At 38.4% G+C, this 21,697-nt stretch overlaps 1 protein-coding gene across 5 annotated transcripts in view; it reads left to right on the top strand.

Moving 5' to 3' along the window:
• The window catches only part of SYT1 (synaptotagmin 1), a 554,276-nt gene that overhangs the window by 455,849 nt on the left and 76,730 nt on the right, over positions 1 to 21,697 (top strand). For all 5 annotated transcript variants that reach the window (XM_040491356.1, XM_040491354.1, XM_040491352.1 and 2 more), the window contains one exon: positions 581 to 698. In XM_040491356.1, coding sequence (XP_040347290.1) covers positions 581 to 698 — 118 coding nt within the window. The remainder of the gene's footprint in view (positions 1 to 580; positions 699 to 21,697) is intronic.

Below are 21,697 nucleotides of genomic sequence, written 5' to 3'. Positions count from 1 at the left end.
GATTCAGCCCCGCTGGCTCACTTGGTAAATCATGTGACTCTTGCTCTCAAGATTGGGTGTAGAGCTTACTTGTAAATAAAAATGCCAAATTAAAAAAATTCTTTAAAAAAGTCAGTCTAACAGTAATACAAGTCCTCTTCCCAAAAATCTAAAGTAGTAGACATAATCCTATTTGAAAGGTAAAAAGACAAAAATTTAGGCAGATTGATTCTGCTAAAGGAGTGCTAGGCTCTTTTCAAAGCCATTTAATAAAGTTATGAAATTGTGCCAAAAGCATTGTGGTGCTATTCAGAGTGGAATTTCTAAAAATGTCATCTCGATCTCATTTCCTGAACTGTTGAATTATGGATATATTTTGATGAATGATAAAGTATAGATGAGCTATTTAAAACTGAAATGGGTTACAATCACTCTTCAGATCTTAGTGAATGAAAGACCACTGGGTACATGCCAGTGAACCCGAGCACTTTCAAATTCTAATTGTCCTAATCTTCCTCCTGAGGAATTTGCAATGTATGTGTACAAACTATATTCACCTTCATTCACAGAGTCACTTATAGTCTCTTATTGGTTTTCACAGCAAGAGAAACTGGGTGATATCTGCTTCTCCCTTCGCTATGTACCTACTGCTGGCAAGCTGACTGTGGTCATTCTGGAGGCAAAGAACCTGAAGAAGATGGATGTGGGTGGCTTATCTGGTAAGGCTGTGATGTTTACTGATTTGCTTGTTTTTAATGCTGTTTCATCATGGATACCAGATGCATGGCATATATACTGTGGATCCTCTGTCCTTACTGATTACCATTTCCTTCCCATGGAGGCTGGAAGTGGTCTCAGAATTTATCCCAAGACAGTGCTCCAGAAGCCACTCTCACTTTATTGCAATTGGCATAAAAGATGAAGTCTATTTTCCTGTTTCATGGTCAGAGTATCAATCATCGGTTCTACAGCACTGAATGCCCCCCCCCCCCCTCCCCTTTTTTTTTTTTTTTTTTTTTTTTTTTTTTTTGCTTCTCTTAAAAGGCAATGCCTATGACCATTTTTTGTGGTAGTTTTTTTTGGTTTTGTTTTTGTTTTTGTTTTTTTTTTACCAAAATTTACCTGTAACATAAAAATAATGTCTTAGCCAAGACTTATTTATGAGAGGGGCACCTGGGTGGCTCAGTCGGTTAAGCAGCCAGCTTCAGCTCAGGTCATGATCTCATGCTTTGAGAGTTCCAGCCCTGCATCGAGCTCTGTGCTGACAGCTCAGAGCCTGGAGTCTGCTTCCAATTCTGTCTCCCTTCTCTCTGCCCCTCTCCTGCTCACGCGCTCTCTCTCTCTCAAAAATAACCAAAAAAAAATTTTTTTTAAGCCTTATTTATGAGGTATTTGATAGCCTAACATAGTTTTTAGTGATACTGTTTCATTAAAGATGCATTGTTTCAAATATAAATAAGCAATAAAACCTATTTGAGGGTGAATCCCCATGGTAACACAATTATTTCTACAGTTTATGTTGGGGATGGAAGAGACCTTTGGATTTGAAGTTCTATATAACCCAAACTTATTTTTTCTTAAAAAAAAAAAAAAAACTAAGTAAACTCTTCCTCAAAAGCAAAGCCAACTGAAGGATTTACACAACAGGATTTTTTTTTAATTTTCTTTTCTGTGTAATTGTATTTTTAACTTTATAGTAAATTATTAAAGTAGGAGAAGTTTTCTTTATATGCCATAAGGTCATCATAAATGGACTATGGCTGTCATTGTTTGTGACTGTGGGGTTAGAACCAACATTACTGGTTATTCAGTGTTATCTCTAATGAAAATATTGCAAACTTCAAAAGGTCGTCCCAATGCAGCATGGTCATTTTATATTCTAAAGCATAACAGCTCAAAAATGCTAACACTGAGTTTCCACTTACTGAACTACTAATTTGCCAACCAAATTCTCCTGGTATTTAAGTTTATTTCTCTTTATAAGTAAGTTGCCTGAGAAAGCTGCACTAATTCATACCACAAAGGCTCCACTGCAAAACCTACTACTTTCAGGGGCACCTGTGTGGCTCAGTCGGTTAAGCATCTGACTTCAGCTCAGGTCATGATCTCACGGTCCCTGAGTTTGAGCCCCGCATCAGGCTCTGTGCTGACAGCTCAGAACCTGGAGCCTGCTTCAGATTCTGTGTCTCCTTCTCTCTCTGACCCTCTCCCATTCATGCTCTGTCTCTATCTCAAAAATAAATAAACATTAAAAAAAAAAAAAACCTACTGCTCTCATTGCTTAATGAATAATAGAGCAAATTTAAAGCAGTTTCCTCTAAAAATGTTTTAAAAATCTCATGTGCCTAAGATGGAAAAATATATGCATGTATATATATGCATATGTCTATACACACATACCTTTTTTGGCTCTGTCCTTTGATATGGCCCAGAAACAAAGACTGACCCACTGGTAATGAGCACCCTTCACACCAGATACGGCTTGAAAATATGAAAATACAGTTTCTAATTAAAAGAACCTGGTATTTATTAAGGAAATGGTAGTTCCAGGTATGGTGCAGGAAATATACAAGCCTAGAATATCTCATCTCACCAGAAAGCAAGGAAGGTCTGAGAGTACAGGGGTCATGTCAAAAGACTTGGAAGCCACCCCTAAGACTTCCACTGGCCAAAGATGTAGTCATTCGGGCACCAGTAATCTAATAAGTGTAGGGTATTCAAACCTAAACCAAAAGAGCATTTAATGTACAGAGAAAGGTTTAGCTTTAAGAACAGTTCACTCCCAGGTAACTACTTATTATCCTGAGGTAGAACTTCCAACACCTTTGACCTTTCTTTCCTTTGGGTCAATGGCCGAATCCCATGCTAGGTGGCTTCCTTGTATCCTCCCTCACGTGCTCCTTTTCCAACTCCCATGCCGACCATCTCCTCATCGCCTGTATCCTGCACTCCAATCTCCCAATCCATCACATTCCCTTTCACAGAGTTCCAGAAGCGACTTAACCATGAAACCAATAAAACTTTAGGGTCCCTCATTTGTTCTGTCTCCTTCCAAGATCCTAAAAAGGAGTTCCCATGATCCCTGATATTTCACTCACAATTTGTCACAGTCTGGGTCTCCTACTTCTCTGCCACCATCCATCTCTTTTTGTTTAGCATCATCTGAGTGGCTACAAGCATTTCTGAGAGTTAGTGAAGAACAGAAGTTGGGTCTGGCAGAATATATTTATGTAGCTTGTAATCACTTCCATGTGTAATTGGGTTATTGGTGGCTGCTGAGGAAAGAAAGGGCTGCTGGGAGGACTCCTAACCACTGCACCAACTCAGCATTGTGACATGAAAGGGGCAAGGCCAGAGTTCATATCTAATTTAGCATTCATCATTTTCTCTGTACTTCTTTATGTTCTTTTTATTTTTCAAATGCCAAACTACATTTGCTAGAAATGGCCAATTACTTGAATCCAAGTAGGCTGTTTTGCCAGGGTCTAAAATTATAGTAGCTTCAGGACCCACACACCCTGGGTCTACCCCTACATTTGCATTACCTGGAACTGTTTTGTCTAATTATTAAATATTAAATAAGGATATTTCAAAACCCTGAATCTCAAGGGCTCTATCTGCCTGTGAAATTAAGTCAATCACTCAGATCTACATAACATAGGTCCTTCCAGACTACGTCTCACCGTATTTCTATAATTTATCCAAATTGACCAGCACACAGTTCTTCAAACAGACCATGTAATTTGCTGCTTCCACTCTTTGCTTAAGTCATTTCCTTCACCTGGAATTCTTCCCCCCAATAATGCCTACCTAAATGCTATCCATTCCTCAGGCCAACCTTATGTCTTATGTTCTCATCGGTTGAACAAATATATGGTTTTTCCCTAACTTTTGTGTTAGGCATTGTTTTTAGACTAGATTTGTATCAGTGGACAAAACAGCCAAAGGACCCTGCCTTGGTACAGCTTACATTTTAATTTCGGGGGACAGGAAACCAATAAATAAGCATGTAGTATGCCAACAGGTGCTAAGTGCTATGGAGAAAGCGAAGCAGGGAAATAAATAATGAGGAGTGGTTGTAAATGGGGTGCTCAGAGAAAGCCTGATAAGCAGGTAACATTTCAGCAACAACCTGGAAGAGGTGAGGAGGTGAGCCGTGGGGTGTCTGGGAGAGAGAACATTTTGGGTGCAGGGACTTCATGATGCCTTTTCTGATCCATTCCAATAGAACACATCTTTCCCTTTTTTAAATGCCAACAGCAGTTTGTTTACACCCTTCAAACATCACGCTTCTCTCTCACTAGACTGTGCTCTGTATTTATATCTCCCACAATGCCCTCACTGACTGGTAGCACTGAGCATAGCTGCTGAATGAATCATGAATTATTTACCAAGGAGCTATGGCCTGAAAAAACAAGTCTTGCATTTCAAATTTGTTTAACCTACTTACCACTAAAATAACTGTAAGCACTTGGATGGTCTGTCTCAAAGTAATTTGACCTATGTCCGAGGAGACCAAAATTATATAATGAGATCATTCCAGGTAACTCAAATGTTTAACTACATTTGCTGGAAATGGCTTGTTAATTGGAACCAAAGTGAGTTGTTTCACCAGGGTTTGAATCCCATTCTACCACCACTGGCACTTTGACACTGGGTAAGTTCTTTAGCTTTCTGAGCCTCAGTTGCATTATCTATAAAGTGGGAGTAATAAGATCTTTCTTATAAAGGTGCTGTGAGAAATAAAGCGTAGTATCTGGCACACACATGTGCTCACGAAATATTCTAATTATTTCTATTAGTAACTTTATGAAATCCTGGGCTAAATATGCAAAATGTGAAAGCAACCATTTAATAGTTTAACCAAGTATTTGATTGAATGGGGAAAAAGAAAGGTTTCTTTGTTTAATAGGATTGGCTGGTCATTTAAGGCAAAATGATAGTAGACCCATGTTTTGCACAGAGCAGTGAATTAAGACAAGGTATTGAATTAAATAAGAAATATTAGGGGAAAAAAGGAAAAAAAACTTTAAACAAGTTTTCTTCCTATTCTACTACATGGTTTCTTTCTTACTGTAGAAACTCAAAATGCACTGCATAAAGATTTTGCCTCTGTCATATACCCACATAGCAATTCATGCAAATCCCAACCCTTCTTACAGTGAAAAACTTGACTGGATCATTCACATGTCTACAGCAGATCTTTACACTTGCATATTTAATATTCCAATTCTGAAGTATTTGTGAGCAACACCTAGAGTTTCTGAATCTAGCTATTTGTACTGAAATCTTGAATCTTGTAGGCTGCAAGACTATCCTTCAGGATTAAGTTGGTAAAGTAAAAAATGAATTGGGCTTTTTGCCCTGTACTTGGAGGGGGGAACAAAAAGAAAGAAAAAAAAAATCTAGCCTTCTGCCTAGTAACTGCTTCTCAATATCTTCACAGCCTTTTATACATCTGTGTGCTTGGAGTAAATTTCTCTTCAAATAAATGTTATCTCTTTGTGAAAACTGAGGAAGAATTTCAACAGTCTGGTTAGGCTGCTTAGTCCGGTTAGGCTGCTATAATAATGCTATAACCTGGGTATCTTCAATGAAAATTGGTTTCTCATAGTTCAAGATCAAGGCACCAGCTGATTCAGTGTGTGGTGAGAATCTACTTCCTGGTTCATAGGTGGCTGTCTTAGTTTTGGGTCTTCACATGACAGAAGGAGCAAGGGAGCTTTCCAGGATCTCTTTTATAAGGCAATAATCCCATTCATGAAGGCCCCACTCTCACAACCTAATCACTTCCCAAAAGGTCCTACCTCCAAATACCATCACATCAGGTATTCGGTTTCAACATAGGAATTTTAGGGCGGACACTAACATTCAGTATGCAAAGAGGTCAAAGAAATTGAAAGCATTAGAAATGTTGAAGATTCTCAAAGGCATAGGGTTTTATGTCTTATATTTCTGAGCTGTGTATTTTTACCTGTGCAGACTCTCAAGGAGTAAATACTTTCTCCTACCACAATCTCTTGTCCCTGTTTATATTCCAACAACTGCTTTTCTCACTTGTTTTTTGTTTGTGTGTATCCATGTAAGTGCACGCACGCGCATGCGTGTGTGTGTGTGTGTGTGTGTGTGTGTGTGTGTGTGTGTGTGAGTGAGTGTTGTGGGGGGGAGCTCTCAAACCAGAAATTTAAGACTTCTAAGTACAGCTTTAATGAGTAATTTCAAGACTAAGTTCATTTGGACTTTATAGCACCAGTTAGAATTTTGAAGGTTTTCTAACCTAAGGATATAGCTGTTTGAAGAAAACACCAAACTTGTGAATCAGCAAGATGGCTTTTAAATTTCCATTAGGTTGAAATTTTTCATCTTAAATCTGATAATTTTTTTTAACTCTTAAGTCATTATAACGTAGTTACAGAACACTGTCTAGTTTAGAAATCCTTTTCTAACTTGGTTTTCTCATGTGGTTTTCAAGATGGACCTGTGAGGTAGTTTCTGAAGGTAATATTCTCAGAAAATTGAAGCTTACAGACATTAGATAATGTCCATAAATCATCTCGCTCCACGTCTGACACATAGGAGGTGTTCAATACTGGCAACTGCTTTTGTTGTTACTGACATTCAAAGTCACCTGACTTGTAGACGGCATAGCTGGGACTGAAGCCCAGATTCTGATTCTCAATACAAAAATGTCTCAAAGACCATTCCATTTCCCTCTTTCCCTGCAGCTAGCACATAGTCCCTTTTGAAATTTTTCCAAATGGTTTGTACTGCTGAGAACCACGGAAAATAGCTAAAAGTCAGAAGTTTGTCTCTCCTATCTCTTTGATTGGGTCGTATTCACCTCAATTGTGAGGGGAACAACAAAAGCACATAAAGCATGGCAACAAGAAGGTGCTGGGAAAATAGAGATGAAGGACCAGAGTCATAAGTGCCTATTCCAGCAGTCTCCTAAACGTCCAGGAATTGAGAGGTGGCCATGAGATGGGATCAAGTCAGGGACATCCTGACAGATAGCTGGAGGAAATGTAGTTGAAAGTGTTCTCCCTGGTCATCTTTCTCCCTTTCACTTTCCACCCAGACCCCACCCCCCAGTCTTCTTTCTGGTCATCCTCAGTCCTGTCCTATTACTATGGAATTCATACTGTGAAAAGCAAAGGGTAGCGCTATAGGAGAGATCCCCCAAAGCATCTAAATCCCCAAGAGAAAGGGCAAGGAAATTCACAAATTGCAGCAACTACTTACAGGAGAGGAGGAAGAAAGGGGACTCATGGTGGCAGAGGAGTCACTGCCCATTTGTGGGAGGCTTCCAGTGTATGGTTGAGCCACTGAGACCTAAGCCATAAGATTTACTCTGCCAGCCCCACCCAGCCCTTCATACCTATATACACACTGTTCTTCCTTTAAGATACAATTTTGAAATTGTTCATACATTTGTCTTCTTACAGATACTGTTCTAAAAATATAATTTGGAAAATAGAGCCAATCTAAGTATTTGAAGTCACCTAGGAAAAAACAACTCACCCAACCTTGGGAACCACTAGATTCCACATAGAAACCGCACATGAGCAGAGGCAGATCATTCTTTCAGGCACAGGCAGGTAGGTAGATAGAGTATCACATCACATAAAGACATCATATTCTACCTATATGAGAATCACCCCATTGTTCATGTTAAAATTTAAGATTTCAGGGACTACCTCAGACCAAACTATAACTGAACATCAAGGGGGTGGGAACCTGGAAGCTGTATTCAAGTCCCCCCCCCCCCATGTTATTCTTATGCCTCTTAAATTTGAAAACAATACTTTATACAAAGTATAAAGAGAGTGTTAGTTGAAGCCAGGGAGGAAAACATTGCGGTATAAAAATGTATTAAATCAACATGTTGTATACCTAAACTTATAAAATGTTGTATGTCAATTGTATCACAATAAAATTTTTTTTAAAGAAAACTTTACTTTAGGAGCTTAAATGCTACATCATAATTTTAGCTGAGGTCCAGGTCACCCAAATTCCAAGTTGGAATTTTTTTCTTGTCAGTGATGTAGAATCTATCCTTTGCCTCACAGAATGGAATTTCCTTAAATGAGATCTATTTATTTCATCAGCCTAGTATCCTCTTTCTTGAGAAATACCTTGTCCACATGTTTAAATTGTCTTTTTCAGTCTCTCCTACTGAAAGACAAAAGCAGTAGATTGTTCCTGTATACATTTATGACACCACCCTTATCTGTCCTTCCATGCATACTAAAAGCATGACAGAGAAAACCACTCCAACTTCAAGTTATTTGAGCTAAAAGTCACTAGGCTGGGAGCTAAGCCAACAAATAAAGTGGCAAAAACTTATTTTAGCCAATTAGATGGGGATATACAAATTAATTGGCCATGATATCAGGGTCAAGAAACAATATGCAAATAAATTGGCATTTTGAGCTAACAGGACAGGAATATGCATAAACTGGCTGTGATGTCAGAAGTCTTCATCATAATTTTAGGCTTGGATGTTGTGATATAAATTTCCATGACACTTCAAAACACTCAGTTATAATGTTGATAAAATAATCTAAATCTCTATTATGTGAACAAGTTGATCTGAAAAAAAAAAGACAATGACAAATCTTTTTAAGCTCGATATTAGAAACTGAGTTATTAAAAGGGGCTATGTTAAAGTTTAATGCAAGTTAAGACCCACGCACAGTAACCACAGGATGGACAGAGATGCTATGCCTGAAGGAATAATAGTGGCTTCAATGAAATAAGAGCAGACGTGGGGTGTGGGCTAGATTTGAAATCAGGAAGCAAGTGACAGGCTGAAATGTATTAGTTCAGAACATTTAGCACAAAAACGCCTAAAGAAGTCCTTTAGCCAGCAGGTACATATCCAATCATTCAACAAATAGCATTTGCATACCCACTGTGCGCCAGCCAGGCAGCACACCAGTCCTTGGATACATAAGTAAAAATAACAGCAGACACTTGCATAGCACAATGTGAGCCAGACACGGTTCTCCACACTTTATATATGTTAACTGATTTAATCCCATTACAACCCTAGGAGGTAGACACTATTTTTATCGCTATTTTTTTTAGATGGAACTGGAGAGGTAAATAACTTTCCCAAGGTCACAGAATTAGTTTTTGGCAGAGTTACAATGGCAACCCAAGCAGCCTTCAGACTCCATGAATAAAACAGGACTTCTAAGTCCTTATCCTTTCTCACTAGGCTTAACCTGGAGAACAGATGGCTAAGTACATGTTACAGTTCCAGAGATGGCCAAAAATTCTACCTGATTCCATAATTCCTTTAAACCCAAACTAAAATTCCATCATGGAAGCCACTAACCTAAATTAATGTGTTGACTGTTTAGTTTTTGGTTAGACAGCAAAGACAAGATCAATGACTCCCTATGATCAGACAACAAATATTAATAGATTTCCAGGCTGAAGGACGGTCTCCATTTCTTTGGTATGTTATTTTAGTGATGGAGTCTTTGCTCACTAAAGAGGATGACGTGCAAAACTGTAGTTTCAACTGTATCACTGGCAGAAGTGGAGGGATGTTGCTAAAACATCATAGAAGAAAGTCCAAGTCTAAGGATTTGTATGGCTATCGGGTGGTAGAGAAAGACTAAAAAATGTTATCTACTACTCAATTTTATCAAGGGTTGATTCTGGAAGACAGTGTGTACTATTACTGGGAAGAGGGGGCAACAGGATTTTATAATACAAAAGCTTATTACCCTTTGTCAAATGCGTTGGAGCTCTGTGAGTCAAAAATCACATTTAAATAACACTGAAGAAATTAGAACTGCACCTGACAACTTACCAGGAAAATAGAGCTTGGCTTAAAAATGTTAACAATAGAAATCCACAGATGGAGAAGTGGAAATAGTAAGTTCCAAAGAGGTTTGTAGTAAGACATTTGTACTTATCACCTTGAAACTCTCCATTTTGAAAGTAACAGAAATGTTTCCAGTCATTGAAATCCAAGCTCAGAGGATAAATGACCAGATCTTGCTAGGCTGAGTAAGCCAAAATAGGATAGATGAGCTTCAGTGTGGGCAAGCTTAGAAATAATGCAGTGAAAGGAAAGGAAAAAAAAAGTCAAATTAGTATAAAATAAGATCAATTATAAACCAAGAAAAAGGTCACATAGAACCATCCACTGAAGACATTCACCAAACACACAGCTACAACCAACCAGGCTTGGTGCTGTCGTGGAATTATTATAAATACAAGAGGGGGGAAATGCCCTTTGTCACAGACTAAAGCTCACACATGTGTGGAGTACATATAGTTATGGCCGCCCACCTCAAGGAAGATGGATGGTGTTAGATGACCAACTGCCAGAAGTGGCTAAAACAGAGGGATGAAGGGGCTGTGAGGACAGGCTTGGAATATTGGGACTTTGTAGTCTAGGAAAGGAAAGCTGAGCAGACATATGACTAAAGTCTGAATATCCTGACAGAGCTAGGGTAATATCTACCTTTTATCCCATCCCACAATGCTAGAATTAGGAAGGGATCTTGATGTTTCAAAGAGAATACATAAAAGGAAGGCCATTCAGAATGATCTCAATGATCTCATCTTTCAACTAAAAATGCTTTGTCAAATTTTCTTTGCAGTTGGATAGTAAAAACTTGTTACTCTAGAAGATGGAATAGGTTGAGATAAATGTGTAAACCTGTTTTGAGTTATAGGCTTAAAAAGGGGACATCTCTAAACCTTTATTTTGTGTTGTGTTATAGGACCCCCATGCCTTTCCATGGGTAACCATCAGAAACAGGTCTCGCAGCTGCATATCCCCATAATCCAACCCAGAATGACTATATTCACGTCCTTGAATTGACCATTCTAGCTTCTGCTCTCCATTCACTATGCAAGGAACAAATAGGGAAGGTTAGATTTTCTAATAGGTAATTGTGTTGACAAGACTCATGTCCCATAATATTCCTGGTTTTTAAAACTACATTTGCTAAGCTTCAAGAGATTTTATTATCCATACCTGGTAGAGTTTTTCTAATAAGGGTATTAAAAACATGTAGCAAACGTCTGCCATATTTCTCTTTTATGAGGCTACAAGATTCCCTTTAGGCTACAACAGGTGACAAAAATGGAAAATACTATTGAGTCTTAAACAGGGGCAACAATGCTCAGGGAAATTAACATTGAAAACAATCATTAAAGAAATTATACTTGATTTTTTTGAAAGTAGAGGTGACTATAATATATCATATGTACGTCATCCCATAATCTTGTATTCCTGATCTCCACTATAAACCTATCACTCTGCTTTCTCTCTCTTCAGTCCTTCCACCTGCTGTATCATGAGCTACTTGGAGAGCAGAGATGGTTTCCACCTACATTATGTTAGGGGAACAGACCTCACTGTCCCCTGTCTGAACAACCCATTATGAACCTGTCAATTCTGCCAGTCTAACTGGTTATTATGTCTTCATCTTCTAACTGATCTGACTTTTTTTTTTTTTTTTTTTGCTAATGAAATCCTCTTGGCATCACATAGCTATTTCTAGTATGCAAACTAAGAAACAAAATCAGAAATAATAAAATATAATTATTGAATTTATCTTAACTGTCATTTTCACAATTTTATTCCTTCCTTCCCTCATCCCCTTCAGTAGTAAAAAAAAAAAAAGGGGGGGGTGACTCACAATGAAACAGACTATCTCCAGGGGATAAAGGAAAGGAAAGGAGAACCAGAAATGCCAGAAATGTACACATTATTACAGTTATTTCTCAATGACAGTCATAAAGACATTTTGCAGTGAAGACAAAAATGGTCCACTAGTCACATCTTTTGCCCAGCATGAACAGATAAGGCAATGATTCATCATCTTACTTGTTCACTGCTTTATAGACTAACTTTTATGAAAGAAATCAAAGACCATAGTAGCTGGTTGCCTTTTTGAATTGCTAATGACCTTACTTTTGGTATATATCATTCTTAGTGATCCCTGGAAAACTAGGAGGCTTTGAATTTTTTTCTTCTACAAATAAATGATTTCAAGAGTTTACTTAGGAAATTAACTTTTTAACTTAAAATATGAATTAAATATTATTTTATATCCTTAGTAACCACTTTTACCCAAAACCAAAGCAACACAATTGATGGACTTAAACACACAGATTTCAAACTAACCTCAGCCAACAATCTGATAGTGTAATTAAGTGTCCCCCATGAACCAAAAAGATCTGAATGCAGATTTAGTGACTGTACAGTTGCGGAATACTTAAACACAGGGAACTGTGAGATTTCATAGCTATCAATACTACAACTACCATCTGTTCATAATATTAGAACTTTCATATCCTAATTAAGGAAACAAATGGTTTCACAAATAGTACTCTTACAATATTTTCCTAATTTTTCATTTTTAAATTATAGAAAAGTTTTAGTAGTTAAAATAACCTATAGTCCTACCACTTCCTTTAATATGTGAGGTAAAATTAAGTCCCCCAACTAGTCCTTCTAATCCCTTCCCATTCACAAAGAGTTAATTGCCTCAAGGAAACAGTTTGAAATTTCATCTATAGATTTTTCTTTTCTGATTTATATAAATCATACTCACATAAATATGTGCATTTTGAAAAAATGGGATAGTGCTCGCTTCGGCAGCACATATACTAAAAAATGGGATAATATCAAACATATTCTGTACTATTTTTTCACCCAACAACATACAACACAGATCCTTCCAGACGACTACACCACGTAGAGACTACACTACATAGAGATGTGCCATTACTTCTACTAGGTGCTTAGCATCCCTTGGTTTGGATGTATTGTTATATATTTAATAATCCCCTAATAAACACAATTCTAAGAAGAAAGCTACTAAATTTCAAATGACTTGAACTAAATAGAAGAATGATGTATTCCTGGATAGGAATATAACATGATAATGATGTCAGTTCCTCCCAAGTTATTATTAAATGCCATAAATGGAAGTAAGACAACTACCTGCTTTCTTTTTGGAAGAAAGCAGATAAGGCATTAATATCCCTGTAATACAAAGAAGTCCTAGAGCTTCAAAAACAGGGGGAAAATTGGGGGAAATTTCCCATTTTTTTAATGTTCCTGAAATTTTCGTGTTGCTGCTTCTATTACTGGCTCCTGTTGCCACAAGCTAAAATATTACATTTATATAGTCTCATCATGCCTCCAAATAAGAAAGGATTTTAAAGTAAGATGCAATTATCCTCAGTTCAAAACCTAAAAATGCGTTGCTTAAAAAGACAACCTCGATTGATTGCAAAGAGCACAAAAAGTAAATCAGGTCATTAGCTTGTAGATTTTCAGATTTTCATCAGCTACATTTGCAGGAGTTTGAATCCATTAAAATACTCAATCCAGTGGCATTATTTTGATACTAAGTTGAAAGTATTAGAGTCACTAAAGTGAAAATAAAAATGTATACCTTTACAAAAGTCAAAGCCAACATTTAAGAGAATTTCTCGACTTTGTAAAACTACTTAAAATTTGAGAGCTGTATATAAAAGTTGCAATTCCAAGTGTATATTTAGAAAATAATCTTTAAAAATATTCCTGAATTTTGTAGTACCTTCTTTGCATGCAGTGAAAACATGATAAATGGAACTAGCCTAAAGAGTTTATTATATTACAATGAAGCAGTAGTTTACTATAATTAGAAATCTATTTTAATCTTAACTGAAAGATGTGTTCATGTTTTATAGGAGAATTTCACTAAAATTTTTAAAAAATAGTCTAGTGGCAGAGATTTTAAAAGAGGCAGCGAATGCTTATGAATTATGCAAGTCTGAACTTTCATTTTAATAACTTCATTAAAATATAAAAACCTTAAAAACCTCCCAACAGGAATTTAACTTTATAAAAATGCTTTATACATGCCCTGACCTTGCCAAAAGGCATGCCTAAGGCATGATTTAACCGTTATTACAGGGCAAAGCCTAGTAATAAATACCTATCTGAAAATGCCAGTATTTGTCCTTGGCTGCTTGGCCTCCAGTAGAGTTGCAACTCGACCATAAACAGACCCTCTCCTGTGAGAACAGCAGGATGCAGCAGCCAGGGAACAGCAACTAGAGTTGGAAAACCTAACCTTTCTGATCCTTGTCTGTTCATCTACACAATTGGGGTATCAAGGACAGCAACGCTGTTGCCTAAGCAAATGAAGTAATATTCAGATGGAAACTAAGTTGACAGCACTGTACCAATGATTATTTCTAAGCCAAAAGACAGTTCTGGGTTAACTATTTTCCTCACCATATCCTGTTTCTTAGAAAATACGTTCCTACATGGCTAAATGTTCCATGTGTTTAAAGAATGCATCCCCATTGTTTGGATGGCAGTCATCTGCTTAGGCTAACTTAACCTAGGAGAACATCCTAAGGCTAACCAGAAAACTCTGCTTCTCCTTTCTGTTATTTGGCCACAAGACCCAGCTTATTTTATAAGAAATAAAACCAACAGTATATTTCTCAGGTAGTATATTGCTACCACCTTCAATTCCTTAAGTCATTTATTGGAATATTCTAAGATACCAGAATAGTCTTCCAAGTGGTTCTTCATAACCAGCCCAAGACAAACACAGCTAATTGGGCCAACAAATAGGAATAAAGAGGAAGAACAAGGCCTCAGACATCCTAATTACCAAGTTAATGCCTGGTTACTAGACAAGCTCTCCTTCTTTCTAAAATGAAACATCAGAAGATGCGAACCGCTGTTGCTATGCTGATTTGACTGTAACTGGCAGGGCCTGGCCCCAAAGCAACCCCCACCCCCAGCCCCGCTGGTCTTTCCAAATAATGGCGACCTGGCTAATGAATACCCTACTTGAATACAATAGGAGTCTGCATTCATCATCCAATGTTGCTGCTTAATTCAATGATGAGGATTCCAACTTTCTCTTGCTCTATAAATTCTCAAATCTCCACAAATAATACCAACACCAAAAACAAGAGAAGTAACCATGTGCACTCCCAAACCCTTGCAGTCTTTGGACTCTCTCTTCAGCTAGTTTTCCTCCAGCTGAAATTTCCCTTTCTGTTTCAAACACATCCCCAGACTATGCCCATCCTGGCATGTTAAAAAATGGAAAACTGGTTGGATTATCCATCTACTCTTCAGTCTTCACCTTAAATCAAGTGAGTTGCTCCGATACCCAATATGAAAAACAGCTCGTTTAAAATCCTCTCAAAGAACTAGGTGAGAAATGCAAAAAAAAAAAAAAAAAAAAAAACCAAACAAAAAAACAAAAAAAAAAAAACCACACACACAAAAAACAAAAACAACGAACAAACAACAACAACAACAAACTGTTGTGTATTGTCCTACACATGGAAGATCCCTCTATGCTACTCTGGCTTGCTAGTTAAGTAAGTGCTAACTATGTCCACACTGGTAGTGTTGAACTGGGCCTCTCTCAAACAACCAGCCACCCTGACCCAAGGTTACTTAAACCAATTGCTTAGGAAACATTTTCTGTGAAGCTATGAACCTGAAGACTATCTACGTTCCAGACTCCAGGGATCAAAATGTCAGAGCTTTATAGGATGCTACGACAGATAGGAGTATGAAACTAGGACATATATTCCAGCCTGACTCTCAAGTTGAAAAAACTCTCCATAAACATATTGCAACCAGGGCTACTTCTATTTTTTTTTTTTTTTAATAAAAGGGATCTTCAGTTATCCTGCAATAAAATCCAACAAAACAAAATTAAAGTATATTGGAAGTTTAGCTCAAAACTAAAGAAAATACTATCCTCAAGCCAAATTCTATCAATCTATGTATATTTAAGATCAATTTGCCCACACACAATTATAACATAAACTTTGATTCTTATAACTGCCACTTGAATTTTTTAAAAATCTAAATTAGTTCAGCCATCTTTCATGCTGTAAGAGTAACTAATAATTCAAACTACTAGAACGTACTATTTACTTGTAAGCAAACTACAGGAATAGGATATATATATATATGTATATATATATACATATATATCCATATGTATACATACATATATACGTATATATATATATACATATATATATCTTGAGTGGGTCAATGAGCAAAAAGACATTTCTTTGTATTTCTGTTCCACTACTATGGTGTGGGTGGTTCTTGTCATTGCCCAGCTTCCCATTTAAATTTCAAAATGATTTCATCAGAAATGTGAAGCAGCAGTGAAATCTTATTACCAAGTCTGAGATTATTCATTTCAAAGATGACACTCTGGCAACAGAGCTTCTATACCCGACCCTGAGGAGTCTGGAATATCGAACTCGTTTCTGGAAACACACTTAAGAGGACAGACATCGGCTTTCTGAAGCAAATCCTGAGAGAAATCGGGGTCATGCAGATGGCAGATATGGTGTCACTTGAGGGACTGTTCAAGGAATTGGAGCTGGTAAGGCTACCGAAGAGAAGATTTAGAGGACACGATAGCTGCCTGCCAACTTGTGGAGGAAGAAGTGAACTCACTCTTGTTAACTGCAGGGATCTGAACTGCGATTATTGGGAATAAGCAATGGAGATCCATACTGGGTTCTTTCAATTTCAGTGCCTAAGCAGAGGCTAGCAGCGGGCTTAGCAGATGTACTAGGTTGGGATGGTGCCCTACTGAGCCCGTAGGTTATACGGTCAACTTGATAAATACCTGGAATCTCCCAAAACTGTCTCATTCTAGGTGAGAACTGAAACTCTAAAAGATCACGCCCAGCTTGAAGCTAATATGAGTACAGGGGAGAGCACAAAGCCACAGTCATCCCCCTATGAGCCATTATTTTATTCTTATTCCTTTTAAAAGAAAATAAGGGTGAAAGACTACTCACAATGATAAATAGCTCTCATCTAGTCAATGCTTTAGTTCTTATTTAATCCTAATCATAATCCCATGAGGCCAATATTATCCCCAAATGCAAATGAGAAAACGAAGCCTTGGAAAAGTTAAGGGACTTGATCAAGGTCACAGAGTGGATAAATGGCAGGTCTCCGCTGCTCACTCCAGCTGTGTCTGTTACCTAAGCCTATCTGCTTATCCACTACATTCCACTGTCTAGACTGTGCACACTGTAATTTCAATTGGCCATAATCCCCAAACCATAGAAACCTCAACCCTAGAAGATAATAAATGCTTTTAAGCTGCAGAATGATCGTCCATTGACTCACAATTAATACCCTCTATAGATTATTTTGACAAAGTAACAATATCCAACTGTGCATGCAAATGCCAACACATGAAATCCCTGTGACTTCGCAGATAAACAGCAAATGCCCTAATGAGCAAAAAAAGAAAAAAAAAACTGCTCTTTATTCATTTTTGTCAGTGTTTCTTATTTCTGCTGAAAAATAATGCCCAGAAGGAATCAGTGTTCTTTTCAACAAGTTAAAAAAAAAAAAAAATGGTTAGTGTTTACATGTTTACATAATACAAAAAAGACTGGCCAGGCAACAGTGAGCTGTGGCTTCCCAGTGGGAAGACAATCCTATGCAGCCAGTGAGTTCCTGGGCAGTTTTAATTTACTTTTAATCATTTCAGAAGTTGTGCCTCAGAGGTATGAGCTGAAAAGCTTCACAGCATCTTGCCTTTCATTTTTCCTTGCCCTTCCTTTTTCTGTTTGGCAGAAAGTAGCAAGCAAACAAACACCTGTGTGCAAGCAATTTAAGTATTTGCTTGTCTAGGAATCTTCCCCAGATATCCTAGCCCCATCCTCATTACTCTGTGTTTCTTTACACTGTCCACATATTTCACTTGTTCACCAACTTGTCTTCCTTTGATTGTGTCCTATAAATGCCTTTTCTCATAAGACTGGGTTCTTTAATCATCAGGGTTGCCAGGCACTCCTTTTTCTGTGTTCCCGTGGCACACTGAAGTTATCCCTTGCCATGATTTATCACACACTGTAGGTATCTGTGGCTCATTTCTCTGTGAATTCCTTTTGCCAGAGATCTGATATCAGAGATCATTTTTGTAGGGCCATCACCTAGCATTGCCTAACACACAGTAGGCCCCCATAGGAGTTGAAATTAAATGTAAACACACTTTTCATATATCCCCCATGTTGAGCTTATCATATGAACTGAAGTAAATTGAATTGAATTAGAACAAAGTGAACTGAATATATTAAGGCATTAGTATGTTACAATAAAATTATCCAGATTATATTTATAGACAAATTGATTAACACACTCTGGCTATGATGTTGTGTGAGTCTAATGATCGATACCTCCTAGCATTACCTATTATGTTACCACAGAAAGGGCAGTAATCTTTAAAATGAAGCCTACGGGGGCGCCTGGGTGGCGCAGTCGGTTAAGCGTCCGACTTCAGCCAGGTCACGATCTCGCGGCCCGTGAGTTCGAGCCCCGCGTCGGGCTCTGGGCTGATGGCTTGGAGCCTGGAGCCTGTTTCCGATTCTGTGTCTCCCTCTCTCTCTGCCCCTCCCCCGTTCATGCTCTGTCTCTCTCTGTCCCAAAAATAAATAAAAAACGTTGAAAAAAAAAATTAAAATGAAGACTACGGACACCTGGCTGGCTCAGTCAGTGGAGCACGTGACTCTTGATCTTGGGGTTGTAAATTCAAGCCCCATGTTGTATGTAGAGATTACTTAAAAATAAAATCTTTAAAAAATAAAAAATAAAGGGGGCACCAGGGTGGCTTAGTCAGTTAAGCATCCAGCTTCAGCTGAGGTCATGATCTCATTGTTTGTGAGCTCGAGCCCTTCATTGGGCTCTGTACTGTCAGCACAGAGCCCACTTTGGATCCTCTGTCCCCCTCTCTCTGCCCCTCCCTTACTTGCTCAGGTGTGCTCGCTCACTCTCTCAAAAATAAAAAACATCGTAAAAATAAATAAAAAATAAAATAAAATAAAATGAAGCCTAAAATAGATCATCAATTTTACCTTAAATCATGACTGACCCAGAGCTCACTCTAGAAGTCCGAAAGATGCCAGCTCTGCCATGGTCTTATTTTTCACTTGTGTGAAATAAATGTGCATTATCAAGTTTTCAAGCCACAGTTGTTATTTTCCAGGAATCACTCTAAGTAAGCAACATGCTCATTTCATGAGGAATTAGTTTGGTTACAATTAAACAATATAATCCATACATCCGTATAATTTGTGTCGCATAAACTGCAGTATATAGCAAAACACAGAGCAAATAAAGCAGGGAGAGCCCCTCAGCTACACCAGCCTCCACTGTGCTGCTCCCATGTCTCCCTCCGGAACCCAAGTGTATGAATCATGCCCAAACGAGGACAGCACTTTGACACTGTACCTCAAATCTTAGTAAATCTCTCGTTATTTTTGTTCTTCTAAAAGTAAATAGAAGTTCTAATATTTTCTTCTCCATGGGGAGCATCTAACTCCATACTGGAGACCACAAAGAACTAAAGTTTTCTAGTTTGTAAATCAAAATCTGCCAGGCAGCCTGTATTTTCCTTGGTCTTACCTCAGATTGAAACAACATGACATAGGGGCGCCTGGGTGGCTTGGTCGGTTAAGCATCCGACTTCGGCTCAGGTCATGATCTCACGGTCCGTGAGTTCGAGCCCCGCGTCGGGCTCTGTGCTGACAGCTCAGAGCCTGGAGCCTGTTTCAGATTCTGTGTCTGCCTCTCTCTCTGCCCCTCCCCTGTTCATGTCTCAAAAATAAATAAACGTTAAAAAAAATTTTTTTAAATAAATAAAATTTAAAAAAAGAAACAACGTGATATAATTTTCTATTTTCCTTCCTTTAAAAAAAGTCAATTCTTCATTAACCCAGAAAAAAATGGCACATTGTAGTTTACCAATGTGGTGTGTGATCTTTATGTAAAAATGGTATGTTCCAATAAATGCTACAACTGTTCATAAATTCCAGAGATAACACCATAATTTAAAATCATACATGTAAAGAGAGTGTAAAGCCAGTTGGCCAGGTCTCACAGTGTCATACAAAGAGTAAGAATGGCTGGATGTTTAGCCTGTAAAAGAGAAGACTGTGGGTGGCAAAAAAGCTGTTACAAGTATTTCAAGAACTGTCCTAGGGACAGAAGTATGAAGTCATGTGCTCACCAAGTATATATCAAACACCTACCTGCTAAGTATCCTAGTCAGCTAGGAGCTGGAGATAGAAAGATGAATAACATGTGATGCCTGCCTTCAAGGAAGCTCAGAGCCAGGTCAGGGAGAGCCACTTAGAAATCCCGTATGTGATTTAGATTGAGAGTTCACAACTTTTTTTTCTGTAGAGGATCAGAGAGTAAATATTTTAGGCTTTGCAGGTCTCAAGGTCTCTTACAACTATTAAATCCTCTCCTTGTAACATGCAAACAGCCATGGACAATACATAAAGAATAAATGTGGTTGTTCTGATAAAACTTTATTCGTGGACACTGACATTTGAATTTCATATAGTTTCACATCTCATAGATTATTCTTTTGATTCCCCCCTCAACCTTTGAAAATCTAAAAACCTTGTCCCATGCCCACATAAACATGCAGCAGCCAGGTTTTGTCTGCAGTCAGTAATCCGCTGAGGTCTGATAAAGACTGATAGCAATTTGCTGGAACTCAGAGGCAGGGTAGGTAACCCTAGCTGGGGGGCGGGGAGCGGGGGTGGGGGGAGGATCATGGAGGCTTGCTGGAGAAATAACTCAGTGAAGGAGTATACAGCTCAAGAGGGCAGGCGGAAGGACAATATAAACAAAGGCACAGCTTTTTGAAGCAGACTGGAGAGTACAGATGGCCCACAAGCAACATAGTTACAGTGATAAAGGGTGAGCAAGGATGTCACAGAGACAGGTGGGGCCAGATCAAGGAAACTGAACTTTATGCTCTGGACTCGGGAAGTAGCCATTAAGAGGTTTAAGCAGGGAGTTCTCATTGGAATGGTCCACGGGTAGAGGTCTCCAGAATGGCAATTCTAGCCCTGGCTGTGGAGTCAGTCTGACGTGTGTTAGGATCCCAGTTCTACCACACATCGAGCATATGACCTCCAACCAATGTCTTATCCTATCTAGAGTTCAGTCCCCCTCGTCTGAAAACCAAAGACGGTCCCTTACTGAGCATTTGTTTTTCTTCATTATTGCACTGTTTGCTTTCCTTATTGCACATAGTGTCACAACAGTAATGAGTTTCATCACTGACTTGTCGTTTGATGCCCCTTCTAGCTTGCAGGAACCTAGCCTCACCTATGTACATCAAGCGCCTAGCAGGGAGTCTGATGGAGCAGGCACTCCAAAGTAGTTAAGGAAGAAATGAAAAAAACAAAGCCAACATTCTCCCACTTTATCATTCTATCAGTGTCCATACTTGCTTATTTTGCTAAGATAAATACACTGCATCATTATTTCAAACGAGGATCAAAAGCATGAAGAGAAAAAATGATCTCTATGAAACTATCTATAATTACTTTCCTGAAAGCGTTACAATTACTTTATATTTTGGTACATGGCTTTTTCCCCCTTCTTCCAGTGATGTATTTTCCTCAAGAAATTTTTCTTAGGGCGCCTGGGTGGTTCAGTCGATTAAGCATTCCACTTCAGCTCAGGTCATGATCTAGCAGTTCACAAGTTGAAGCCCCACATCAGGCTCTGTGCTGACAGCTCAGAGTCTGTAGCCTGCTTCGGATTCTATGTCTCCCTCGCTCTCTGCCCCTCCCCTGCTCATACTCTGTCTCTCTCTCTCTCAAAAATAAGTAAAACACTTTTCTAAAGAGAAATTTTCTTTCT

The sequence above is a fragment of the Herpailurus yagouaroundi genome, unplaced genomic scaffold (genome assembly GCF_014898765.1).
Source record: "Herpailurus yagouaroundi ecotype Mexico unplaced genomic scaffold, PumYag 182, whole genome shotgun sequence".
NCBI classification, from domain to species: Eukaryota; Metazoa; Chordata; class Mammalia; order Carnivora; family Felidae; genus Herpailurus; species Herpailurus yagouaroundi.
The sequence above is the reverse complement of the archived record's forward strand: the minus strand, read 5'-3'. Positions and strand labels throughout refer to the sequence as shown.